This window comes from Pseudopodoces humilis, chromosome 19 (assembly GCF_049639895.1).
Source record: "Pseudopodoces humilis isolate 2021_Gansu_Grassland_sample_001 chromosome 19, ASM4963989v1, whole genome shotgun sequence".
Taxonomy (NCBI): domain Eukaryota; kingdom Metazoa; phylum Chordata; class Aves; order Passeriformes; family Paridae; genus Pseudopodoces; species Pseudopodoces humilis.
In genome coordinates this window covers 12,261,546-12,288,438 of record NC_142218.1, presented here as the reverse complement: position 1 = coordinate 12,288,438, position 26,893 = coordinate 12,261,546, and the positions used below count along the sequence as shown (strand labels likewise).

The 26,893-nt window shown below is 47.7% G+C and overlaps 1 protein-coding gene and 2 long non-coding RNA genes across 5 annotated transcripts; 2 read left to right on the top strand and 1 right to left on the bottom strand.

The window, feature by feature from the left end:
* Positions 1-97: 97 nt before the first annotated feature.
* On the top strand, positions 98-7,098 carry LOC148182830 (uncharacterized). 3 transcript variants are annotated; one of them, XR_015774137.1, is made up of 5 exons: positions 98-578; positions 1,809-2,040; positions 2,616-2,699; positions 3,816-3,918; positions 6,926-7,098. It is a non-coding gene; the product is annotated as an uncharacterized LOC148182830 (long non-coding RNA). The 3 variants fall into 3 exon arrangements; XR_015774135.1 differs by having other exon boundaries at positions 1,643-2,040; XR_015774136.1 differs by having other exon boundaries at positions 1,643-2,040; positions 6,764-7,098.
* LOC148182829 (uncharacterized) lies at positions 1,902-13,141 on the bottom strand. Its single transcript, XR_015774138.1, has 3 exons — positions 12,645-13,141; positions 5,528-5,645; positions 1,902-2,025 (listed from the first exon to the last, which is right to left on the bottom strand). It is a non-coding gene; the product is annotated as an uncharacterized LOC148182829 (long non-coding RNA).
* On the top strand, positions 12,240-26,672 carry RBM38 (RNA binding motif protein 38). The gene is made up of 4 exons (XM_005524851.3): positions 12,240-12,499; positions 13,228-13,351; positions 13,968-14,022; positions 25,246-26,672. The coding sequence occupies exons 1-4, from the start codon at positions 12,332-12,334 to the stop codon at positions 25,544-25,546; spliced, it is 648 nt and encodes a 215-aa protein (XP_005524908.1). The 5' UTR covers positions 12,240-12,331; the 3' UTR covers positions 25,547-26,672.
* Positions 26,673-26,893: the final 221 nt, after the last annotated feature.

Sequence of the window (26,893 nt, the reverse complement as noted above, 5' to 3'; positions counted from 1 at the left end):
GTGTTTATCAGTTTTTCCTGGATGGCTATTTCTTGTTTGGTATAGAGGAAAATCCTTTAAATATGCTCTGCTTTGTTGAGGGGTTATCTTTTTTATTTCTCAACATAAGTTGTTTTTTTTTTCCTGCTACTTCTATGTTTTGCATAGTTTTAGATTTCACATTCATGCACAATTTGTTTTCATTAAGGTAGGAAAGAGTTCTCAGGACTTTTATCAGTAGTTGGTCATTTACTCAAACATTTCTTTGGTTTGTCTTGATTTTTTTCCCTAAGGTTGTGATTGTTATGCAGCAATCTTTGGTTGTTAACACATTTTTCCAGACTTCCCAGTTAGCTGAATGCCACCAAGCAACTGCAGGCTCAAGATTAGGTGTATGTGATCACTGAAGTGTGCAGAACTCCCACTGTGTAAACAGGGAAGAATGGAATGTGTCATTGTTTCTTGCTGTAAAAAAATCTCATTTTGTTTAAATACCTAACAGTGTGAATGAGTGAGAGAAAATAGATGAGTTCAGCAGGTACATTCCTCTGGATCCAGTGGAGCTGCACCTACTTCAGCGGCCACTGAGGCCAGCACTGGTGAGTCTTGTTTCATAACACATTATGTGTTAATATGTTGAGTACTTACTCTGCTGGACTGAATTTCTTTGTCAGTGAGGCTTCAGAATTATTTAGTCATCACTTGCTACTTGTTCAGACTAATTTTAGAAGGACAGAGTTTCCATTATGTTGCTGTGCACATTAGATGTGTTCAGCTGGGAAGAGAGTCAGGCTTTGAACTGAATTGTTTTCCATTACCCAAGTTAAGAGAACACATTGGCAATTTGCTCTTCCCTGAAACTATTGTGAGGTTCTGTTGTAAAGTACACACAGCTCTATCCCTTCAAGCATCAAAAATGAGAGTTTATTCACACCCTTTAAAGTGTTAGTGCATTTCTGGAAATGTATTAACTTGCTATTCTATGGCAGTTACCTGTCCAAAAAATCTGAGTGAAAAATGTAAGATTCTAACATGTACCCAAAGCTAACCGTAGGAATGCTTGATTTATAAAATAACTTCTTCAGTTTTCTGAAAGTTTGCTGATGATGTGTTTTATTGCAGGAAAATAATCTTTGGCATAAAGAGCAGCCCAGTTAAAAGAGCATTTTACAACATTTTCAGATGAGTTTCCTGCTGCTGCTCTCACTTGTCAGTGGTTTTGCACATTGGTTTAATGAAATGTATTTCAGAAAACTAAATAATTGGCAAAGTTTGTCTGCTAAAGCCTTTCACAGATGAAACACGACATGTTTGCACAATGGCAGGCAGGCAGACTATTGATTTACCATCTGCCACAGGAAATGCAATCCTGAATTGGTGAGTACTCTGGTTTAGCTCCTAGGCCAGAAAAACTGGTCACTGAGTTCTGCAGAGAGGTGTGGATTTGAGATGGAGGTGGGATTAGGTGCACATGGAATATTTCAATTAAACTATTGCTTTGGCCTGGCTCAGTTTAACGGGGAAGAGGTGCTGTTTGCAGATGAGGTGTCTGGGCAGCTGCCCACGATAAGGAATTGTGTCAGGTCACTGTCAAGAGGTTTTACACTATCCAGCCTTTGAAATGATAGAAGCCACTGATTTCCAATTTATTTGCTTTTCACAGAGATGAACCTTAACCAGAGTTAAATGAAATGGCTCCTAATTTTTAAGTCTCCAGATTGGCTAAGTGCCATTTGCAGTCATTTGTGTAAGACTGATTTATTTCAAAAAACCGGTGCAGATTCACCATGTAAAGCATTTCCCCTGGGTTATTCAACTTCACCTGCCAGGTGATGATCATCATCTGGAGCTGCAGCACACCATAACGACTGGAACAGATCCAGGACAGGAACAATTCCCCAGTAATTTGTGTGCTGCAGGATGCACAGAATGCTGCGGTTTGAAGCTGTTGCTGTAACGCTGCTGTGGTGCCAGGCGATGGCAGTGCTGATGGCTCCCGAGCACAGCTTTCCCTGCACGCCTGGGGCTCTGCACGGAGCTCCGGTGCTGCTGGAATACAAGGTACAGTTATTTGTAAAAGCAAGTTATCCCAAAATACTCAGAACAAGATGGAAATCATTTCTATTTTTGAGTTTTTCAGGCATGTACCTGGTATCCATAAACATAAAGCAAGATTTTAGAGCTTGTTTTTAACTATGCAATTCTCTTTTAGCTGCTCAGAGAGACATATGACCAAGCAGGTCATGTATTTGTTCCCCTTCTCTCACTATCAGGCCCTGAAGGTCCTCTGAACCAAGTCATCCAAGCATGTTTCTTGATACACTAAACCATGTATTAAGATCCTCAGGCCTGCAGAAGGTCATAAATTCTGTATTGTGCTATTTACAGATTGTACCATATTGATGCTACTTGTAGAAATCATGTGCCATACTAATCATAAATTCTGTGCTATGCTAATCAGAATATCCTGCTGAGAAAACCTTGATTGTAACTACAGTTTAGTGCTGTCCTTATTCTGCCAAAGACCCTTAAAAGAACCCATCTGTCCCCTTAGTGTCAAGTGTAACAGGTGTAATTCAAAAGGAAAAATCCCAGTAATATTTGCACTGACAGACTGTTGTCTTTGCACACCCCAGGCTGTGAGTTGGAGTTGGTACAACTGTTATTTCATCCTGCAGCTGGAGTTCAGACAGCTGGAAGCCATCTATTTGCATTTCCAGGTAAGTTTAGGTTTATATACAGCAGGGCAGGGCCTATCCTGCTCTCAGCAACAGGACAGCCATTCCATGAGAGGAAACTGCTGCTGTTCTTCCTTTGCCCAGTCAGAATAAGTGGAGCAGCAGCAGCTGGCTGGCTGTGGTGCTTTCAGCAGACATGCTGGGACTGCCACTGTGTTCTTGTGCACGTGGAGCAGCCTGTGCTCCCAAGAGTCTGCAGCAGGGAACGAGCCCTTGAGAGCAGAGCCTCTGGAGTGGCACACTGGGACATCAGCCACAAGCAGGGTGAGCTGAGAGTGGCAGTGACTGCACAGCTCCAGGCAGATGCAGAACAAGGGGGGTTAGGCTGGTGCCAGTTTGATCTCGCTCTTTCCTCAGGGGCAAAGCAAACTTCCAGGTGTTTGCACCATATACCTGCTTCTGAAATGGGGATGGTGCTACAATTGGTCAAAGCAATTCACATTTTTGGTTGTAAGGTAATGTGAGACTGAGACAGCACCACAAAGGGGACCATGTGGACACTTGTGCATGGACACAATAATTCCAAATGTTTGTGTTGCATCAGTTCTGCAAATGCTTTTTGTTACAGTGCATAAAAGATACAATACCTGCCAGCATTAGCTTTGTAAAGAGAGACTGTTTTCTTCTGTTGACTAATTATCCAGTGAATATATGCAGTTTGAGGGGACACTTCAATAATTTAGCAGGCATGTGCCAGGTAATATAGGAGCTTTTGTCTTACTGGTGGCACAGATCTTGAATTGTGTGTAACCCAATCCCTGGCTTTATATATTCAAGGAAGTCTTTGGTGTATAGCTGCTGTATCAAGTGCCACTGAAAAGCAGGCCTAGATAAGAGATTAAGGTAATGCTCTTCCCTGGGCATAGGGAAAGTTTACCCTTTGCTGCCCAGGGTGTCTTTTGCAGGCAGGAACTGCTTTATATGTGAGGGGTGTGGATATGCTGAGATCCAGCAATGAGTTTATTGTAGGAACAGAAAAATGCTGCAAACTTCATGTTAAATACTCAGGTCAGCTAAGCCTGTCCTTGGGGGTATATTAACAAATGCTTTGCAGTTTGATAGGAAATGCTTTCTGTCATTAATGTTTTTTAAATGCAGATTGTTGATTTGCTGGACCGGACAAGGAGAGGGATAATGTTCAATTCCTGGGAACACTCTGAAATAAAACTGGAGTAATGGATTTTCTTCAGCCCTTCCCAAGGTACTTCCTCACAGTTGTGCCATCTTCCAGAAAGGTGGAAGCTCAAATGTCCTTTTCTGACCCACTGCCAACTGGTTCAATCACCTCCCTTTCCTTGCCTATAAAATACATCTCACTACTGATCTACAGCAAAGGGAGATCCATTTTGTTTAGAATATGCCACGATTAATGCACTCAGTAACAGGCAGAGAGAATGCAGTGGCTCAAACTATTCTCAGATGACTAAATTTGAGTTCAAATACAATCTTTGCAACCTTTTCTTCTTTGGAAGGACAGCTGTCTGCCATGCTTCTGCTGTAACAGTGGGATTTATATGGAGTCAGGTGTCACTTAGTGACAGGTAATTGTTTTCTGCAGATACCTGACTCTTTTCCTTGGAGGTCTCCCTTTCCTAAGTAATGTTCATTTCTATTCTGCAGCAGCAGGGATGCAGACAGCAGTTGGTTGTTAAGGCATTAATGTTTAATTTATGGAACAGTATCTATATAATTGTAAAGAATAACGTCTACATTTGTGGAACATTGTCAGACTTCAAACACGAGTATGTAGCATTTCAGAAATGCTTTCACTGGGCTGAAACAGCTTTTCAAAAAACCACAGAAAGATGGTAAATGTCTATTTAAAGAGAACAGCTTAGCAAAACCTTGTCATTGAACCCTTCCAGCTTTTGTTCAGCCATTGGCTGCGTGATGCAGCTGGAGTCATTCTGCAGTGCTGACCTGTGTTTGTCACAATGGCTGAGCTCATCCAGCTCATCATCTGAGCCCCTCTCTTTGGTGGCCCTGCAAACAGCAGCAGGGAGATGAGAGAGAGGATTATTAAACTCTGGAAACTATTCTGCATGTGGCTTGGCCCAGGGTAACATTTCCCACTAGTGACCTACTTGCTACTACCTTGCTCTTAACATCCTTAAGGATGGTGCTGTCCCAGCCACACCTCTGGTAAGGAAACAGCAGAGTGTTTTTTTTCTCCTTGTAGGCTGATAAAAATGTCCTTTGAGGTAAGACTGGCCCTGGCACCCCCAGGCTGGCAAAAGGAAAACCATAGTCCAAGCAGCAGAATGGATTTCCTGATTTAGTACTGATCCATGCACTTCATATGAGCTTGACTTCAAAATACAGATCAGCTGACTTGCCAGCCTTTGTGTCCTCCTGAGAATGCATGTAAAACCTGTCCTCTTGTCTTGCACCTTTCTCTGTGTGCTTCCCCACTAACTAGAGGCATGATGGGCACTAATTGGACCATAAGATTTAGCAGGCAGTGGCCTGCCTTTGTTTCACTTGCCCTGTTCAGCTGATGTCACTGTCCTGTTGCAATGTTGGGGACAGAGTGTTGCTGGTGACTGCCTGTCGAGCTGTTGATGGCTTTTCCTCATCAGGAATCACTGCTCCAGCAGATTGGATGTGGATGTTGGACTGTCAGGAGCCGGGTGGCATTGCTCAAGAGAGCTTTGACCCCTATAGTCAGTGATTGTGCTACCCTGCTTGGGCACCCTCATAACTGATTCTTTTTGGAAAAGGCCCATTTTGGACTTTTTGATACCATGTAGAAGCTGGGATCATCCTGCCCAGATTTCAGTGCAGGTAACTCTGTTTTTCTTTTTAAATACCTTTCCAGACTCCATGGATAAAGCTTCTGTATCCAGTGCTGGTATGTTGGTTTGTTGTCTTGACATTCCATTTGTGTTTATATCCTGTTCAGAGCCACTGCAACGAACCTTTGCTGCCCTGTGTTTAAATAGAGTAGACATGGTAACTAGAAGGCTCTAAGAGTTTCAAACAAAACCTTTAAGGAAGGTTAACTGCCATGCTAATATTTTTTTCTTTTTGTCTTTGTTCTTCTGCACCTGGCCTGGTTCATTATGGGCATTAAATACCTTCTAAAAGTATCACACCTGGAAAAGTGATATCAGAGTAGATGGATTATTTATCTCATTGGATGTTATATGACAGAAGAGTCTGGATTGGTGAGGACTAAAATACAGCAACCTGGAGAAAAGGACCAAGGGGGGGATCCATGGCTGAGACCTGGGTGTGCTCACCCGTGGGAAGGGGGATAGAAATTGGGTCTGCCCCAATGCTATGGATGTGTTCCAGCTCTGGGCTCACTTGTCTTTTGCTGTTAAGAATATCTCTTGTGTCCATACAGCTGTGCTCTGCATCCCAGAGCTGAGACATCTTGTTTAATGTTCTTCTGTGTCCTGACTATTCCCTGGTTGGAGAGGGTGGACAGTTCCTGCTCAGTTTGTGCTACCAGTGTCACGTGCACTCCCATGAAAAGGTCATGAGATGTGGCCCTGGCAGCTTTGGCAGAGATTGTTAGAAGCCTTCTGGCGTTTTCTTTTTTTGAATAAGAAAATACCACTTAGTTTTAACATAACTCCACAAATATTTGGAAAAAAAAAATTATTAGTGCCATTTCAAAAGGCTTTACTTTTTCTGCTTCCTTCTTTTAAAGAACATTAAATGACTTCTTGTTCATTTTAAAATGTAGTTTTATGGTTTTCAGACTTCGAAAGAATGAAGTTACAATTAATATTTTCCCAAAGTACAACATAAAATTGAAATAGCAAAAATATTTGTTTAACTATTTTGAGATGTAGTTTGCATGTTTGACTCAAATGGAATGTTTTTTTCTAAAAAACTTTTTGAGGGAGGAAAACCCTCCTGATAATTAAATCTCAGCCTGAGAGAGAGAGGACAATATTTCCATTAAAGAGAGACAGAGTTTCTGTGCAGGAATTCAGGAAAGGAACAGTATCTTCATTGGAGGTTGTGTTTAGCAGGTGAAAAGTGGTTTCATCTCCTTATCCTTCTGTCCCGTTTCCCTGTGCCTTGCCTTGCAGATCTGGGGATACCTGAGCCAGTTCCTGAAGAGACTCTCCCTCCATGACATCACCAAAGGCAAACTTGAAGAAATGGGCAGTATTTTGACCTATGTATGTAATATTCTGCTGAGATGTAGATGGTGTCATAGCAGGAAAATGTTTTCTGGATCTGTCTTACAGCTCCTGTTCCCCAGTGCTTACTGCCAGCGGAGGAGCTGTGGTAGAAAATCTGGAGAGAAACTTCTGTCCCAGAAACCACCATGAGCTGTGTGCTTTGTCCTGTTCCTTTTCTGCTTCTAACCCTTCATCATCCCTTTCCTGCCTTCTATGAAGTAAAGAAGAAACTAAGATCAGCTAGTGAAGGATTTCCTGGATTTGTTGCATAATTTAGTTGCAATATGAACATCTGCACTCTTCATTAGTCATTCACTAAGAGGTCAAATAGAGATCATCCCCGAGGTGACAGGAAAGGCAAGGGTTACCACTGCTCTAGGCCAAGACATTACAATACTGATGATGACAAAACTATTTGGCAGGGTTGCCAACAATGCCAAAAAACAAGCCACCATCCTAATCAAGGGCAGTATTTTGATTGTTCAGAAAGCCAGCCCAGCTCCCTGCTGTCACACTGTGACAATCCCCAGCCCAGTGTCATTCCAGCTCCCCAGAGTGCTCTGCCAGCGCTGGGAGAGTCTGTACACACAGCTCCCAGGAGCTGTACCTGGATAAACAGTGAACTGGAGATGGTGGAGGAGAAATTCCCCAAGGGCAGAGTAAAAAACACCAAGAAATGGAGGTGTGACCACTCAGGGTGGCTGCAGCACATCTTCACCACTGAAGGAACACCACAACGGGGTCCACTGAAGCAGCTTTCCTTGCTCACCTGATGCTTCCTGGTCCCAAACAGGTGCTTCACCCTCCCCCTGACACACGTGACTGGCACAAGGGCATGTGGAAGGAAAAGTGCCAGGCTGTGCTCTGAGAAACTCCTGGGAAACGCTGATGCTGGCACAAAGAGCAAAGCACAAGATTCCTGAATATTAGACATTGTCCCTGTTGGCAGTTGCAGAGATATGAGCAATGTGATGGCACAGTTTCCTTGGCCATACTTAATGCCTTTATTTTCATCTAGACTTCTATCCAAGGCTTGCAGTACACTTCCTGTGGCAAGACCCTCCAAGCAGAGCTCTGCAATGTCTCCTCCAAGCCTCTTCTTCTTCAGGAATCTTGTTTGCAATTACCATGATTCTGTTTGTCCTTTGTCATGGCACAGATATGCAATTTTTGTTTTGTGAAGGGACATCAAATGGGAGGGCAGGAAAGTTTGAGGAAGTAGAATTAGATCTTTAATGACATTTGCTTTAGAAAGGAAAGCACTCTAACATGTGCTTGTGGTCCAGAAGAATTGAGTGAGGTGTCCCATTTGTTGTTCTCTCAGTCCCAGAGTTACCAATATCCATACCTATATATTTTTTTAATGCAGGTTGCTGGAACATTAAGCCAGATCACTCTAGATGCCCACTAGAGCTGATGGTCTGCTTGTGTGTAACCAGTGTAGCCAGCAAAAGGAAACAGAGTTCACTCAGCATCCCTAGTTCTGGAATATTCAGAAGAGGAAATAGTCCTGTTGGAAGATTCCTACAGAAACCAAAGCCAAAAGGCAGCCCTGATTGGGAACCTCCTCTGCTCAATTATTTTGTTACAAGTGGCCCAAAGAAGAATGATTTTCATTCTTCAATTCTTGTTGCAGCAGCAGCTCTGGGTTAAGCAGTGGTTATGGTGTGCTCAGGGCACCAACCCAGAAAATTTGACACAGAGGGCCCAGATGCAGAATTTCCTGTGATAACCTAAACCAAATGCCACTGAGTGCAGCTCCCCTCAAGATCTCCCCGTTCACAGCCTCGCTGGTGGCCAGCATCCAGACTGAGCATTAGTAAAACCAACAAACCAAACAGTTCCCACAGTAAGTCCCTTGCTCTCCAGTTAACTTATTTAGCTGTGGAGCTTCTAAGGGGGATGTTTCATCTGCTGTTGTTGCAATAAGCGGGTATCCATGGCAAAACCCAAGGGTGCTGCCCTACAGCAATGAAGTCTTGGCTAAGCAGCAGCAGGAACTGAAAAAGGTCAGAGCTCCACAGTAGCTCTGCTCCATTTTAAAAATAAAGCCCATCAGTTTGCTAAGAAGTGAGGCAGGTTCTTCTTGGCTTGCAGATTAGACCTGGGGTGTCTCAAATCAATTTTCCCAAAGACACTGGGGGAGGAAAGGAAAAGGCTCAGACAAGTCTACAAGGAGAGCATCACGAAACTTCACTGCCAAGGGAGGGACAACAACAGCAGGGACTTTGGGGCTTTGCAGAGGCCAAGGAACAGGGAGCATTTTCCCTGCTGCTCTTTCCCCACCTCTGTCCTGTTCTTGTGCTTCCAAAGGTATAACTTCCTGCTATAATTTGGTTTTCATCCTTTAGGCAGGGACCATTTCTATATGGTTCTGTACCTGAATAGCCTTGCAGTGCCACCTTCTCTAGGATTTCCAGTGGAATCCAGCACACTGGTTTGGTGATCTGCAGCTGTTCCATTCCACCTCTTGGATAATGCTGCTGAAGTCCACCAGAAGGAGCCTTTGTGTATCAATTTTGCATAAGCCTCGAGGAATGTATTAACATTTAAGTAAAAACCCAGTGAGTCCTCTTAACTGTGTTGAATTATCATAAAATTAATCTTCCCAATCTGAATGAGAATAGGATGCTCTGGATTTGCAATACAAATCCTGTACATTAAGGGTATGGATGGTTGTACACCCACTGCCAAAGATGACTTTTCTCCCAGCCTCCTCATTGACTGACCTGTGTAGATTTATTTCGTAATAACTACAAAGGACTGAATGCACCCCTACAATAGTTTATATCAGGTCTGTGTTCTCCTTCTTGCTTGCAGTCTGCTCTTAGGTTTGTGCTGAGAAATATCCTGCCTTCCCCAAAGCAGCTTTGTACTTTGAGATATGCCTGTCTTTGCAGGAGATATCTGTGGCCAGAGAAAGTTGAAATATGTACTCCTCAGGTACTCTTATTGTTGCAGTAAACTGGCTCTGCCAAGCTCCTGCAGCTTTGATCTGATTGTTGGATTTCATCTCTACGTGTTTTGAGGAGGATGAGTGCTTTCCACAAGAATGAGGCAGAAAAAATAAAAGCAAATTAATTAACTTCCATGAAGTTATCCTTACTCACTTTCTCTTCCCTTTCCTCCTGTGTTTGTGGTAACAGCTCATTAGAGCCTGTGTTTGCAATAGCTGCACTATTGAAATCTCTCAGGAGATTTCATTTCCCGTCCTGCTTTCCAGGATGTGGCAGAACCGAGGCCACCTCCCCCAGCCACACCAGCGGTACCGGGGGGTTTGCAGGCAGGTTTAGCCTTAACTCCTTTCTTGCTCTGTTCTGCCAGTAAGAGAACTCCAGTTCCTGCCTCAAGGGAAGAAGAGGAGCTGGGATTTCTCCTTTGAGAGATGTAGAGCTCATGTTTGAAGAAGAAAAAAGCCTGTGCTGCTTTTCCCCCCCTGCTCAGCATAAGCATCGAGAACAGAGATGCTGCTGGTCTCTCTGGAGAACTTTGCCAGCCCTGCCTGCCCTGCAGAGGAGCCGGAGTCTGGTTGGATGATTTGAATCTCTGCCATCATTTGGAGCAGAATGAAGCTCTGTAAAAGGACAGTGACTGAATGCCAACTGGGCTGTCATTAGCTCGGGCAGCGCAGGAAGCAGCTGATGTGCAGTTTGTGGTGGAAGTCATGCAGACAGAAGGGGTGACTCAGGGGTGGAGAGGCCCCAGCCCTGGCTGCAGTCCGACCCCAAAGGTGTATCCCAGGCTTGCTCTTCGGATGGACCAGGGACTCCTGCTGGCTTCACAAGACACAAAGGCCCCATGGACCATCCATTTGCAGAAGGCTGTCCATCTTTCAGTGATGCTGGGTTCTGCTGGCCCAGCTCCATCTTTCTTCCACAGTAATCAAAGGAAATGTGCCCTAATCTTGAAGTCTGGTGCTTCAGAAGTAAAAAGCTTAATGGCTTTCCTTGGCTTTTTTTTTCTCTCTCTCTTTTATGAAGCATAGGGTGTTTAGAACTATGGAAGCAGTGCAAGAAAAATATTAATGAATAACTATGGAGTGCAGACATTAATGCATTCCTTTCTCTTGAAATAACTGGCTTTTCTCTGTGGGGTCTGTAACAAAAAAAGTGTCTGCAGAGTCTGAACCTGCTGTATAGAAGCCAAAGTAGATGATGATTTAGAACTTCACTGGCTTTTTTTTTTTTTCCTTTTTCTTTTTCCCTAAAATGTTATCTCTGCATTTCTCATGTTGCAAAAATCTCTTTCTCTGAGAAATGGTAAATGTAAGGCACAGGGGCAGTTCTTGAGATTCTGGGTGCAGAAAACTATGAACAAATAATGATTTTGGGGATCCTCTCCCACACCCCAAACTTCAACTGATACTAGAGAGGAGAAATTAAAGCAATGCAAGCATCCCACCATTGGAGTTCCCCGGTGGTGTTCTGAAGTTAGCTTTTCAGCTTTTGTTTTCCTGCAGTTATGGACCAAGGGCTACATGCAGCAGCTCTGGGGCTGTGTTACAGTAAATTCTCACAGGTTTGAATCGCAGGTCAGGCCAGAAACCTGCAGTCCAGGTCAAAGGCACTGGCACTTCACAGCAGGAGCTGCCCATCCTTTCACAGAACAAAATGCAAAAGGAGGATGGTGGAGAATCCTGACTACCAGTGGAAATGGTAGAGAGAGGCTGCACAGGTACATATCCAGGTGCCCAGTGAAGCAGGAGGCTTAGGAACCAGCTTGAGAAAGATAATTCTGGACTTTTGTTCACTCCTTGAGCCCCTCCGTGGTTGTTCCTCCTTGGCGATTCGGTTCAACACCACCCCTTCCTCCTGCCTTGGCTTCGACGGTGCCTTTGTCACCCAGCGTGCCACAAAGGCCGCCAGCTGCCGGGTGGCTTTGTCCCCGTGCCCGAGCCAGGGACCAGCCCCGCCGTTGCGATGGTTGTGCAATAGCGGCGGGCTGGGCTGCGGGACAGCCGCTGCCCGGGCGGGATCTTCGGCGGGCTCCGTCCGGAGCGCTGCCCGTCCCCGCCTGCCCTGCCCCCGGGGAGCCACCGCGACCGTGGCGTGTGCCCGAGGGGCCGGCAGCGGGGACCCGCATGTGCGGGGAGTGGGCTCGGAACCGGAGGGGGCTGGGTACCGGAGTGGGCTCGGTGCTGGGGGGGAATCGGTGCCAGAGGGGGCTCGGTGCCGCTCGGGGCGGGGCGGGGACCCCCGGGCGGGGCCGGACTACGCTCCCCGAGCGCCCCTGCGCGGCGCGGGCGGGGCGGGGCAGCGCGGCCCTACAAAGGCGGCGGCGGCGGCGGGGCGGCCGCTACTCACCGGCACCGGCGGGCGCGGGGCCGCGCTCCGGCTCCAGGCGCGGCCATGAGGCGGCTGTAGGGCCCCGGGACCCGCCGCCGCTCCGCTGCCTTCGGCCGCCGCGGGGGGCTCGGCGGGGCGCGGCTCTGCTCGGGGTGGATGCCGGCCGGGGCCGGCCGCCCCCGGCACCATGCACACCGTGCAGAAGGACACCACCTTCACCAAGATCTTCGTCGGGGGGCTGCCCTACCACACCACCGACTCCTCCCTCAGGAAGTACTTCGAGGTCTTCGGGGACATCGAGGAGGCGGTGGTGATCACGGACCGGCAGACCGGCAAATCCCGAGGATACGGCTTTGTAAGTGCCGCTGCGCTCCGCGCCGGGACGGGCGCCGGCTGCCCCCGCTGCCCCCCGTGCGCCGGGAAAGGGGCCGGCAGCGGAGCCCCGGGCTGGCGACCCCGCCGGTGCCGTGACAAACCTCACTCCCGGTGCCGTGACAAACCTCACTCCCGGTGCCGTGACAATCTCCCGGTGCCGTGACAATCTCCCGGCGCGGCCGGGTGGATCTCCCGGTGCGGGCGCTGCGGAGCCGCCGCCCGTCCCGTCGCTGCCGCGGAGCTTGTGCCCGCTGTGGGACCGAGGGGCTCGGTCAGGACCAAGGCTGGGTTGGGGGCCCGGGAGGAGCCCCCCGTGTTGGCCGAGGCCGTGCCGTTCGTTTCAGCACCTGCTCCCCCCTCCCGATGTCCGTGCGGGGCTCAGCGCGGTCCCCGCAGCTGCCCTGAGCTCCTCTGGCCGGGGGTTTTGGGAGAGGGCTCCACCAGCTCCTTAAAAAACACACGGGGAGGAGGTGGAAGGGCAGGGGAGAACAGCTGGCACCGGCCCAGCGAGGAAACCGGGAGCGGGGGGAGCGCCCGCTTTTCCACGGAGTCCCAGCAGCCCTTCCCATCTCGCCGTGCAAGCCAGGCTGCACGGAGCGAGTTCAGCTCCCGATTCAAAATAGAACAATAAATAAACTCCACTTAGTGCCTGTTGCTGGAGTGTTTACAAAGCACTGTTGCTACAAACAAGGCTGTGCTCGATTCCAGGTGACCATGGCAGACAGAGCTGCTGCTGAAAGAGCTTGCAAAGACCCAAACCCCATCATTGACGGCAGGAAAGCAAATGTGAACCTGGCGTATTTGGGAGCAAAACCAAGGAGTATTCAAACTGGTGAGGCATCCAGGAGATCCAATCTCTCTGTATTAGAATAACTTGTAAGACGAGGAAACAAGTTCCTCGGGCTGGAATCATCTGATCTGATGCTGCACATTTATCTGTCCCCCATAGTTCTGATTGTTGTCTGAGGATGCTGCGTAGTCCAGTTACCTCTCTGCTGTATCTTCTTACTCAGCCCTACTGCACTAATGTTACTCACCAAAGTTCCTATAACTGTGTTAAAGCTGTTTCCTTCCAGGGCTGATCTCTTTGCCCGTTAGCCTCTTTGTTACATGAGAATTAACAGTAAGATCCACTTGGTCATTTCTCCCTTTGGTTTAATGACCACAGTACCCAGTGTGTAAAATAAGGCTTTAGACCCCATTGTCTGTTCAATAACAGCACATTCACACTGGGCTTTCATCATGAATTCCCATCTGCTCCTCGTGCATATCACATATGCATGTTAAATTTAACTTGTTTCTAAATGGGGCTCTGAATTTGCTCACATGCACAGCAGATCAAATGCAAAGACCTGTGGTGTAATTCTGCCTGCGTGTTAGGAGTTGAATGGTACAATGGATGCCATTCATTAATATTTCTTTTTTTTTTTCTGAACCTTTTTTTTCAGGTTTTACCATAGGTGTGCAGCAGCTACATCCAGCCTTCATTCAGAGACCCTTTGGGTAAGTGGAAATGTTTCCTAACGGTCTGTTGGAAATCAGATTCACAAGTCAACTTCGTCATTATTTAAAGTGTGTGAAAAAAGCCTTCGCCGTCAAAAGTGGACAGTTTCAACAGCTGTTGTTAATGTTCAGAGTACTTTATTTCTGGTGGAGATTTCAGAAGTTTTGTGCATTTGTCAGCTTTAATATAATTCCCAAAGATCCTTCTTTATCCTCAGTAAATCTTAGTCATAATAAACCCATTGCATTGCTTGCTGCTTTGCCAACTTCAAGAATTCACAGGAATTCAAATAAATGGAAAATAGTTTCTCTATTATAGTACTTAAGGTGTCAAAACAATTAAGCAAATTCTGTTCTCATGTTTCTCAAATAAGATCCTCTGCTTCCTCTGTGCCATTTCCCACGTAATAATGCTTAGGATACAGTTTTATCCTAGAAAACAAATTGCAGTAGAAACAAAGTCTGTTACTTAATGAAAGTAACATTAGGTCAAAAATTGATTTTGGACAGATGTTATACAAGGCTTGAATAGTCTGCAAAAGTGGGCTTTTGTCTGCTGTTTTCAATAGCTTATACCATCCCTACTCGGTTAGAAAAGTCCTCTTTTTATACATCTAATAGGATCTGGCAGCTGCTCGGCAAAAGACAAGTGTGCTTCACGAGAACAATAGTGACTGTCATACTGCCCTCATTTAACTGTTTAATGATTGATGCAGCTCTTTTTTTATACCATTTCAGAAAGTGAATATTGATAAGGTTTTTTATTATTATTTTCTAAGAGCATTAAGAAAGTAGGTGCATTTTTTAAAGCTTTTGAGCACTGCCTTGGTGTGGTTTTTGTGTGACTCTAATATAAATAGATGGGATTTTGGCCTTTGTCAACAGCAATGCTTCATCCCTTCCCTGCTCTCTGCTCATTTTTTGGGGGGTGTTTTGTTTCTTTTTTTTTTTTCCTTTTTTTTTTTCTTTTTTTTTTCAGGAAAAAAAACCCCTGCTAACAATAAAACTTTCATTCCTCTGCCCTTATGGCTGCAGTTGCCAACTGCCTGGATAATCTCATTCCGATGAGTTTATGGATGTAAGAGGCTGTGTTGCCACAATAGTGCACGCCCAGTGTACGTGTGCTGTGTGCGGTTCAAACACGCCGCTTCTCGCAAGCGGTTACAGCTCTGCTGGAAAGCCTCGAAGAACATCTGCCATGAAATGAAGAGTCTCCTCTTTTTTTGGGGCAAGAGCTGCATTAGTCTGCACAGACCAAATGCTGCTTTCTCATAGCTCTCCTTGCATGGGAGCTGCAAGAGTTTTCACAGCCCACAAAGCAGCAGCACCTTTGAGATGCGAACCCAGAGACATTTGCATGGGAGTGCAGGAGAGAAGTTGCCAATAAAAGCAGCCTCTGGCAAGTCCTGCCAGGCATGGGAACAGAGAAGAGCAAAATGGTGAAGCCCATTAAAACTCCTCTTGTTGGCAGGAGCACCTTGCAGATTATCTGCAGTTTTCTGGGTGCCCTTCCTACCCCACAGCCACAGCTCTTGGAAACATTTTTTTTTTTCTTCCAACAGCTTGCTTTTGGTTTCACATCCAGAGGAGTGTGGGATCGACTGATTACATGTTCTTGTGATCTAGACAGTTCCTGTTGCAGCTCCTAGGCATTGGTTTCATCATTAAACCAGCAGAGCTGCAGTTAGCACATACAGTGGAGAACATTATAAATTATTTATCAGTTGCCAAGAGACAGGAACCAGGAGAATGGGAGGGCAGGAGGCAGGGGATTATATATCATTATTTGCAAGCATCAGTAAACAAGAATTTCATTGAATTCAGTCATTGCTGCAGCAGAATCACTGGAAATGTGGGTTCTGCAGAATGTGTTTGTTTACCTGAGCACCACCTTTACCTGAGCACCACAACTGGGGCTGCTCTGTGGCTTCTGAGCAAAGCCTCAGGTGCTCAGTCGAGCAACAGAGCTTGGCTGCCAATTCCCTCTTTGTCTCCTCAGCAGACTAACAAAATTAAGAGCCTGAATTCATGGACAAAATCCACTCCTGCATTCCCTTGAACCCACAATTTCCTTAGTCCTCAGTGGGATATGAGGGTAGATGAGCAGTTTGTCAGGGTCTGTCACTGAATTGCTGCTGTCTGTTTGCACCACGCCGAGTGGATCCTGACCTTTCCCAAAGGAAGCTCAGTGGCTCGGCTGCTTTGCTGCTGGTGTGAGATGTTGCCTGGCTCTCCCTCCTGCAGCTCCTGTCTCTGCAAAGTGTTTGTGCCCAGGGGTTGGCACTGTGGTTTCCCAGAGATGACTGTCATGGGGCACAGGGTGCTTGGTCTGGCCTTGGCAGGGCAGGAGTGAATGAACAACCGTTAACTCCTGGGCAGTTAACGAAGAGCAAGCAGCCACTCATGTCCCAGCTACCAAGCCACAAAACCCAGGTTTTGGTGAAACCTGAAATGAATGGAAACTATGAAAATTACCCAAACACCATAGAGGATTATTTTTAAACTGAAGGCTTCCCCCTCCAGCCCCAGACACCTAAATGCAGCTGTAAATATTGCCAGGGCTGTGCAGAACAGAAAGAGAAACCACGAGGAGCCTTTCTCCTTCCTCCTGCTGTCCTGGCAGAGGAGGCACTTGCACAGCAGACAGCACGGAGTCAGTAGTAAATCCTGTTTGGAAAAGAAGTTTCTAGCTTGTAGTAACCAGAGATCTTAACAGTAATGCAAGGCAAAGGATGTGTCTGTGTCGGGGTGACTTGGGGATCCGGCTGCTGAGTTTAGGGAAGCAGCATTGGGCCTGGGGCTCAGCCTGGAGCTTGCAGACTGTGCTTTGCTTGGAGGCACCTGGCAGTGCCAGTGTGTCCCTGCAGCTGCCATGCTTCGTGTGATCAGGTGATGTGGCAGAGCTGCTTGGTCCCACCTGGTGGTTCCTTCCTCTGGGACTGTGGAGCTGGAGGCAGGTTTGAGTCTGTGCAGGGAGTGGGGATTCCCTGGTTCTCCTCTTTGCTTGCTGCTCTGGACACGGGCAGCATATGGCAGATGCATTCCTGTGGCTGTGCCTCAGCGGAGGAGCTATCTGTGTGGGAGATCTACCAGTGACTGAGTAAGTGACTGAGCTCTTGCAAGCATAAAGCTGTCTCTTGTGGCAGGATCCAGCTCTTTCCATAGCTGCACACTGGATGTCATTGCTCCAGAGACCCCATCCATGTGTAGTTACTTGTTTTGGTGGCCCCTGCCTCCGGCCCACATTTGGTCTCCGGCAATGTCAGAAAGAGTTAAATCTCTTTGAGTTTAGAATTTCATGCGTTGATGCTGCTGCAGTTAGGAAGTGAAGAAAGTCTCTCTTTGTGTCAGCCCAGCCTCCCTCGCAGCTGTTTATCCTTAAAATTTCTCTACTGGGTTAAAAATAAAAGGCAACAAACTTTCATCTTTTCTGTGGTTATGCTTATAAAAGGGCGCGTGCTGTGCCCAGCCTCTGTCAGCTGGCATCCCCCTGCTCCAGCTCCCCACTGCCCACTTACCCAGAGCTGGAGGCTGCAGGATCCCATCCCACTCTGCCAGGCTCATGTGGATGGAGCACCCGGCACCTGGTGTTACCCTGTGCCAGGAACATGAAAGCTTGAGGGGGGAAAGGGGGCATTTCCTAAGAAATGTCCAAATCTATTTTCCAAATGGCTTCAGCTGCTGGTTCTCATGCATGGTGACTGCTGTTCAGACCAAATGCTTGCCAGTCAGAAAGAAATCCCTATCTTACTTTTTATTATTTTATTTTGTGTTTAAGCACAGACATGTATTTATAAGAAGATCAGACTACTTTGAGAATTTGCTTGAACATCTCCTTCAAGATGGCAAATGCTGGTGTCAGACCTAAGGATTTGGTGTGTCTATTTTTTTAGGTTTGGGGCACAATTTGCTCGTGTTCCACCTGTAAAACAATACAAAAGCATGGTCTGATACAGTGACCTCACACTTGGCTATGTGAATGATGTGCTGGGCTCAGACCTGTTGCAAGGGACAGGCTCTGGCTGAAGGATCTGAGCCATTCCTGGGCACTCAGGGTACAGGCTGGGGTGTGATGGAGAGACAGCCTGGGCTGGCTCTAGCTTTGTCTTTACAGCACATGGCTTGAGTTGTGCCATCCACGTGTGATTCCATTGCCTCTGGTGGATTTCCTCTTCATCCTCCCCAGCACAAGAGCAGCCTCCTTGGCAGCAGAGACCTGAGTCCTTTCCCCTTGGCACAGGAGCTGGGGAGTGGCAGATCCAAAATTCACCTGTGTTGCTCTGGCTGGTGCCACAGGGTCCCAGTGTGGCAGATTGATGCACACGTCTGAATTTCCAGAGCAGCCCAGCTTGTGCTTGATCTCATGTTTCCTTTGAGCAGCTGTTGGCATATGGGCCCCAACTCGTAGTATTAAGCACATGCCCAGTAATTCGAATGATGAATGCAGCCCTGGGCATCCTGCCCCAGCACTGAGGGCACCAGCCAGGGAACCAGACAGTTGTTGTGCTGATAATTTGGTAGCAAGGACACCGGGTCATTTCTAAATACGACTTTTATGAAGAACTTGTTCCCCACGGATGGGAGCAAACTACATACCAGAGCTAAATATACTCCATGATCACAAAAGATGAAAAGTCCTGGAGCTCAGAGTTAAAACTCAGTCTCCTGTTTCTCCATCTCTGAGTGCTGTAAACAGGGTTGTGCTGTCCCCTGCAATTTCCCTGTCACCAGCTTTGAGCACTTTAGCTCTCCTGTGTCAGAGTTGAGCTGCTCTGGCCAAAGCCACAGAGGCTGGGAAAGCCATGCTGGATCCAGGCATCCCCTGTGATTCCAGCTGGCAGGAAGGTGTGGAGGGATTAGATTGAGATGTCTTAAATGTTCTACGACCACAAAGGCACAACTGGTAGCAGAGATCACAAACTCTTAAAATGGAATTTCTTTCTTGACTGAGAAATTACTTAATTACTTGTTTTATCAGTGTAGGCCTTCTTTTATCAAAAAGATATTTCATTGCTTCTTCCATAGCTGAAGCATTCTAGTTCAAAATACTTCATCTCTCCAAGAAAGGGATTTTGATAAATGAAATGAGTGGATGGTTTTAATTAAAGGTCAGTGGAAGGGATCATGTGTAAAGAAAGTCTATTAAAAATGGAACCAGTTGAAAGTAGTCACTAATGTGTATTATTCCAAAACCTGTCAGGTACTTCAGAGGACTTCAGAGATGTTTCTGCCATTGATTTTCTCTAAATTACAGAAGAAAATTGGAGACCTCAGTCAAAGGCAGCATTCTGGGGCTTCCTGATCTGTTGGAGACCCTGGTTTTCCCTGCCATCCTACCAGGCTCCTCACAAGGATGTTGAAGGACTCAGGTTGCTGTCATGCTCTGGTGTGAAACAGTGCCTGTTTCTTCTGTTGGTTAATTCTGGTTTGGCTGTGCTGATAGCTGGAAAGGGGAGGGGTTTTTCCTTCTCTGGAGAGCTGACTGGTTGCGGATAAACTTCCATGTGCCTTTTTCCTTGGTGCCAGATGGCTCTTGTTTCAGGCAGATGTTATCTCCTGCTACCTGACTGTTTTTCAGCCTGCTTCTCTCCAAAACTATTTTTGGTCTGGCCCAGCATGCCTTTGTTTGGGATCATGGGATTTTATTTTTTTTTTCCTTCTTCCTTTGGGTGTGGGGGAAGCAAGATGCAGAGGATAAAGCTGTTGAGCCTGGCTATAACTTATGGTGGAGCTCAGCATGTTGATCGCAGACTCTTGGTTGAGCTGAGAAAAAAAGATTAGATATTTGTGAAATGCACTCCCATTTTTGGTCTGCAGCCTTTTTTTTTCTACTTCTTTCTGGTTTTTTTTTCCCCACTGACTGCAGTCTGGGACAGTCTGTTGTGGCACGTCATGCCTTGGTGATTGCCACTGGTGTGGTGACATCTGCTCCCAGCAGGGAAGCAGGAAACTCAGTTCTGTACCTGTTTGCACAGGCTGCTCTGTAAATCTCAGAGGAACAGAGCAGCATGAGGAGAAGACAGACAGGCAAATTAGTTACAAGAGGAGCAGAAATTGTGTTGATTGCTTTGCTGTTTTGTGTTTGTGTCGTATTGCAGCAGGTGATGATAAATCCCATGGAACTGCAGAGTTCATCCTTGTGTGACTTTGAGCTGGCTGGGATAGCTGGCTGATGAGGCAGGAGCTGTTGACATTTCAGTGCATGTTTAAATCAACTTTAGTAGGGACATTTCAGGAGTTGGAGGTTTGTCATGGTGTGGTTGAAGCCCAGCCCTGTCAGTGAATGGTGAGGGGTCGTGATCAGGGCACGACCAATGTCCTGATTACATCCAAGTGTTGGTGGATAAACCGTGATCCCCTCCTGGAGTGAGAGTCCTGGTGGGCAGGCAGGGACCCCCTCCAGCCTCCTCCTCATGTCTGGATTGAGAACAGCACCTGAATTTCTCACATTTCCACAGCCTGTCATCGTGGCTGGGGCCCGTATGATACCTGTGGCCAGCCCTGCCTGCACTCCACACACGTTTACTGAGTGTCTCCTCGAGGTGAGTGCTTGCTGGCTTGGGAGTGTCCCTCAGGAACGATTCCTTGGAGTGTGAATTACACCAGGATGTGTGCCTGCATCTCCAGCCCTGCCGTGGTGCCGTGGCACTGCCAGTGCAAGTGTGGGGTGTGCTTCCCAGAGCAGCCTTAAACTCAGGAGCCCGCTTCAAAACGCACCTTGGGATCTGCTGGAGGTGTCACATCAGCGGGGGCTGTGCTCAGCTGGCTCTGCAGCACCCCCAGCACCTCCTGCCATCACGTGCTGTGGCAGTGTGGGTGTCCCTGGGGCAGCCAGTGGGTCAGCCCTAGTGGAAATGGAGGCCAAATTCCTGGGGTCAAATGCCAGAATTTGTGCCTTCACTGGCAGACACAAAGGGCTCTGTTTCTTTTATTCTTCAAGGAATAAAAGGCTGGTCGTGGTGGTGGCATTTGTGTGCTGATCTCTGTGAGGCTGCCAAGAGCCCTGTGCCCCTCCTTGTTTCCCGAATACTTGTGTGATGCCGTGTCCCTCCTGACAGAGGGGTGCAGCTGTCTCCACCTCTTCAGAACTGACAAAACCAGCTCCCAGCAGGGCTGGGAGACCGAGGGGGTCAGGAACTCCCACCCTGTTGCTCTCCCAAACTCGCAGGAACAGCTCATGGCTGGTGTGTAGGAAGTCCTGCAGGATGGCAGAGAGAAAGCGCAGTTAAAGCACATTTTAGGTGTGAATCTGATACAAAATAGTCAAATATATGAAGTGTCTCTGAGATGAGCTCTGCTGGGAGAGCTGCTGACGAGAGCTTGTTCCTCTTCTCAGTGTTTGGGGAGAGGTGTGGGACACATTTCCTCCTGACTTGTCCCTTTTTCCCTGCCCTGCTGCTGTGGTGGGGAGACCTGGGTGATGGCAGGTTTTGAAAGGGACTTTTTCATCTGCCTGGAGCCACAGGTGCCTCCTCTGCTGTGTTTGAACATCTCCACCCAGGCCTGCACCAGAACGGGGCCCCTTTTGTTCTGTCCCCCAGCCAAAGCAGGACAGAGCCTGTGTCCCCTCTGCCAGTGGCTCTGTAACCATCTCTTTTGTTCTGGTTCAGTTCTGGCTGCCGGGGCAGCGTGGCTGGGTGCCGCGTGGTCAGCAGCGTGGGCTGGCACCACGAGGGCCCTGCTGAGTCCCTGCTGTCCCTCCTGCTGTCCCTCCTGCTGTCCTTCCTGCTGTCCCTCCTGCTGTCCCTCCTGTGCCACTGCTGCCTCTAGGCTTAGGTTTGACCATGTTGTGTCGGGTGGCCTTTGCCACTTGCGGGATGACTTTGATGTGTGGTGGCCACGCCTGAGCACTTGGTTGATGTTTTATAATCACACCGTGTGTGTTTTAGATGAAGTTCTCTTCTGGCTGGCAGGGCCCTTCATGGGGGATGGAGGAAAACTGCAGGGAGGGAGGAAGGGAAAGGCATCTTAAAACACAGATGTGACTCATCCTGTAGAAATTCAGATTAGAGTTTGCTGTTTTCTAGAAAGAGAACTCCAGAACAGCTTGCTTTTCTTTAATATATCTCCTGAAAGTTCATCTTCAGAAATAATGGAAGAGGGGGAAATATTTTAAGATTTTCTGTGGATGCTAAATGTAGCCAGCAGAGAACTTCATCCTACTGCACTGGTTTGTTTTGTTTGTAGCTACAAGTCTTCAAAGTGACCTTGCTTTGGGTTGTGTGTTTTGTTTTGATTGATGAATTGCCATCTGTCCACCTAATTCAGAAGACCAAACTGCATAATATCTTGTTTGAAATTTCTAGCTGAATTATTGAAATCCTACAGACCAAAAGAACCTTCCCTTTTACATTTACATTCCCTTTAGAAGCAGATCCTGGAGTTGCTGAGTGTGATTTTTTTGGTGCAGTACCAGCTGTTGTGAGTGATGTGTGCTTGTGTATGCACTGGGCTGGTGGGATGGATTTCTGGAAGCGGGGTACAGGAGTACTTTCTGCCTTCCAAGCTGATGGTGCTTTTTATTCCAAGTAGCACTGAAAAGCTGGAATTTTTCCTTGCTGAAGGAAACATGAAGTGCAGGATGTTGCAGATTTGCAGCCTCTGAGCCCACATGGAGCTGCAATGGAGGAGCTCTGTGCAAGAAAGCAAAGCCAAGAATGCAGAGTTTCTTGGGATGAGCTGGGAATGTCCACTCATCCTGATGGCACCTCGTCCCCCCGTGGGCTGTGCCAGCTCTGGAGAGCAGTTGGGTGGCAGTAAGGGACATGGAGGAGCTGCTCAGACAGGGTGATGCATTGCCAGGAGTCTCTCGGACTGTCCTGGTCACTTGGTGAGCGCGGGTGGAACGCCTGTGGGCAGGAAAAGTGCAGGCCCCTCCTCTGCTCCTGCCACCGGCTGGTTGTCAGTGGATTGTGCACTCTTTGTTGTATTTGAGGAGTGATTTTAACTTTGTTGGGCCCTGGAGTAGCAGGAAGCCTGGTGGCAGGGTGTGACGTGCAGGGAGAAGCGGCGAGCAGCCAGAGCATCCATCCCCAGCCTGGGATGCAGGATGCCGGCTGAGCTGCGGATCTACCAGGGCAATAAGCGTGGACAGAGCCTGCTCATGTCGTGCCCAAGGGTCAGTGCCTGGGGGTGCCTCTGCAGAGCCTTTCCCCCACCCCTGGCAGGCCCAGAGAGCAGCATTGCACCTCTGAGTTACTTAAAACCAAATGAGAGGGAGAATCCCCTAGTGACAGGCGTGAGGAACCTCTGGGTGGGACTCAGCCCTGCTCCTCCCAGAGGTGGCTGCCACTGCGTGCTGTGTGTGACATGAAGTGCCCTTGGGCTGAGCTGGTGCCTGAGCTCCAGCTCTGATACAGCTGTGCTGGCCTCAGTTGAGATCAGAACTGAACAAAAAGGAACTCTGTGCATTTCTGCTGCCTCATCTCATTCTTGTTACCCACAGGGTGATGCTGGGTATGGTATGTTTAGGGACTGAAGGACTGTGAGGTACCTTTTGCTGTCCAGAGATGTCTGGTGGCCTCAGAAGAAGGCCTTGCACTGCATCAAAGGTTGAGGTGCTGCTCACATCATCCATCCCCCCTGGCATATGGGAGGACCCTGATTTCAGAGGCAGTGCTGCTGTGTGGGGAGAGGAGAGCAATCATTCTCTTGTCAAGCAAAAACAGACTGCATATGGGAGTGGGAAAAGGAGAGAAAACTCAGTGCAGATGAGCTCTTGTTGGTGAGAAGCCTTTCTCCTGTCTGAAAAGCAGATTGAACCATCCAGTGCTGGTTGTGAAGCAAGTGGGAACAGCCCTGTGAGTGCTGGGTAGGAGGGACAGCCCCAGGTGGACCCCAGCATGCTGCAGGTGGTGGCTGAGATTTAGGATGCTCAGGTGGAATGAGGGTAGCCATGTACAGCCCTGTGCCTTGTGAAGAGCCCGTGGGAGGCTTTTAAAAGTGGTTGTGTTTGAAAATGTGCTGTCACACACATCCACACAAAAATCCCCAAAATACTTGAATCTGCATAATTCTCTGCAGAGTTTTACCTTGGGGGTTTTTTTATTGGCCAGAATGAGTTGGGTTTGGAGACAGGGTGGCACAAGCTTTCAGTGGATGGCTTTGCTTCATTCTGTGACCTTACGTGGTTCAGCAAGCAGTGGCCAAAGGGACCTTCTCCCCTGGGTGTCCTTTTTGGTGTCACCCTGCCACACTCTTCAGGCCACATGCAATTGTTTTTTGCCCATTTTTGCCCCATTTTTGCCTGGCCTGTGGCAGTTTGTGTGGATGTTCCTAAGCCTTCAGGTTTGCACAGTTTTTGCCCTTGTTTGAGACCTGCCCTTTGGAAAATACAGCCCTTTCATTTCGGTGCTTTTTTCCCCCCTCCCTTTCCTCCTCATTAGCAGTATCTAGCAAATTAGTGGGCACTCCTGCATTAATCACCTCCAGGATCTTTCCATCTATGGACTTTAATTGACTGGGACATTGTTAAGTTCCTCTCAGCAGCACAGCTGCCTCAGGGCAGGGGGAAGCCTGGGAGATGTAGCATTTTTGGACCCTCATGGAAAGGGCAGTGGAGATGCCGGGGGCACATGTGGCAGCTCATGGACACAGGAGTGTCACTGGGGAGCGTTCCTGGCGGGAGGGAAGCAGCATTAATATCTCGTGTTTTACAACAAACACCCTGTAGCATTCCCTAAACATCCAGTGTTGTGGAAACACGGTGTAAGTGTGTAGTAACTGATAACACCTGGCAGGCTGGAGGTGCCTGGGGACAGTGGTCATTCCCGGTGGGACAAGTGCAGAGTGACATGTTGTTCCTGCTGCCAGGAGGTGTCCCACAGGGGCTGTGGGTGCTCAGCACCCTCCACCCAAGTTTGGATGGAGAATACAGGAGGCAGAAAGGCTGGCAGGGACAGGCAGGACGTGTAGGGGGCCGAGGAAATGAGATGAACCAGGGGCTGCGAGCCTTCCAGGGAGCTTATTTTGGGGCCCAGCAGCCTGGCTAGTGGCTGATCCAAGCCATGGGGACCAGGGTGTGTGTATTAGTAGCAGCCCACGCTTCACCTTGCACTAGTCTCACCCTCATGTCTAGCAGTGTTCGCTTTCCATCCCCACCCCGGGAAGCACCCCTGGCTCGAGGGCAGCACCGTCCCACGGCTGATGCACATGAATTTTGCGGGGGGGGGAAGGCCAGGGGGAGCCCAGCCCCTCAGTGACTCTCTCCCTTTGCCTCCACAGGCTCACGCCTCACTATGTTTACCCCCAAGCTATCATCCAGCCCAGCGTGGTGATCCCTACCCCCGTGCAGTCCATCACGTCCCCCTACATCGACTACACCGCCGCCAGCCAAGCCTATTCCCAGTACACCACAGCTGCCTACGACCAGTACCCCTACGCTGCCTCCCCCGCCGCCGGCTTCGTGGGATACGGCTACACGGGCACGGTGCAGCCGCCCATCACCGCCAGCAACCCCGCAGCACCCGCCACCGCCTTCGTGCAGTACCAGCCGCAGCAGCTGCAGCCCGACCGCATGCAGTGAGGGCCAGCCCGGCCCCCCAGGACAATCTCTCACCGTGCAAGGATACCACTAGGACAGCAAAACCACAAAAAAAATACTGTAAAAGAAACAAAACAAACAAAAAAAAAATTGCCCCCCGTCCCTTTATCCCCCTTACGTAGGTGCATATCGATGCCTAAGCTATTTATAGTGTTGAGGGCGAGCCCAAACCCTTGCAGTCTGGTTGTGCTTATGAAAGTGGACTTCTGGTAAGTTTTTTTTCCCCCTTTTATGGTTTTTTTTTTTCCTTCAATCTGGACAGATACTGTCTTGAAGATGTTCTAAAAGCGCGGCTGAAATTTTTCACAGGAAAACTACAGATTCTTGCACACATCGTGGTCTGCTTCCATCACCTGTGGTCTTCTTTCTGCCCCCCTCCTTCCTTCCTCATCCAGCCTACAATCCTCTTATTTACTGGTGAGGTACAGAGGTACTTGGAGAACATGGAAAAAAAGCAATCTTATTTTTTGGTTGTACAAAAACTTTGTAATACTCAGAGATGCCTTACAGAAAAAAAAAAAGCAAAAGAAAAACTATTTTTTAATATTTATTGCGATTTTATTCGCATGAGCTGTGAATTGCAGACAGAAGAATAGTAGTAAGTATCTGCCTTGTTTAATTCTCATTTTACTAAATTATTGTATGTAGGTAAAAGTTCTTAAGTAATTGCTGAATCACTTCAACATGCAAAAGGGAATATTGGCTTGAAGGAGAGCAGAATATTCCTTTAGTCAACGCACTGTACTATTTTCTTATTGTAATTGTTACTCTGTTAAGATTATCTCAAATTTAGGTATATTTTTAAATGCAAAAAACCAACCAAGAATACTGAACATTTTGTCTACTTTGGTAGATCTTTTGTTACAATGCTGCAACCTATGGAGACATTTACAGTATTTATGTAAAAGAGATTTGGGGCTGTTGGCCAGCAAGGTTTAGGAGAATATCATGAGTGGAGCAATAGAGAAAAAGGTGTTATGTCACTGAACAAATGGGTAAATGTAACCTTTTCATGCCTGTAATCCAACAGCCAAATAAAGGAAGAGAACAGGCAATGTAAGTGCATTTCTACAAAGACAGCAATAAACTATTTTAACTTTTAAAATTATTTGATGTTGTATGGTACCATGTTTGCTTGGCTGCTGGGCTGGGAGCGTGTCCCACGTGCTGCCCTTGCTCTGCATGTCCTGAGACACCTCAGAGCTCACAGAACCCTGTGGGCTGGTACCAAGTGCTTCCTCACACCGTGTGGAGCAGAGGGTGGGAGGTGCTGCCATCCTGGTACTCATCCAAACTCATCCCAGAGTCTCCAGGCCATCACTTTCCTTC

What these genes read in the sequence shown, in the direction of transcription:
- RBM38 (XM_005524851.3), top strand. Translation starts at nt 12,332, where the DNA reads ATGCACACCGTGCAGAAGGACACCACCTTCACCAAGATCTTCGTCGGG. An exon ending in ACCAAGGAGTATTCAAACTG is followed by an intron (nt 13,352 to 13,967) that starts GTGAGGCATCCA and finishes CTTTTTTTTCAG; the next exon opens with GTTTTACCATAGGTGTGCAG. An exon ending in TTCATTCAGAGACCCTTTGG is followed by an intron (nt 14,023 to 25,245) that starts GTAAGTGGAAAT and finishes TTGCCTCCACAG; the next exon opens with GCTCACGCCTCACTATGTTT.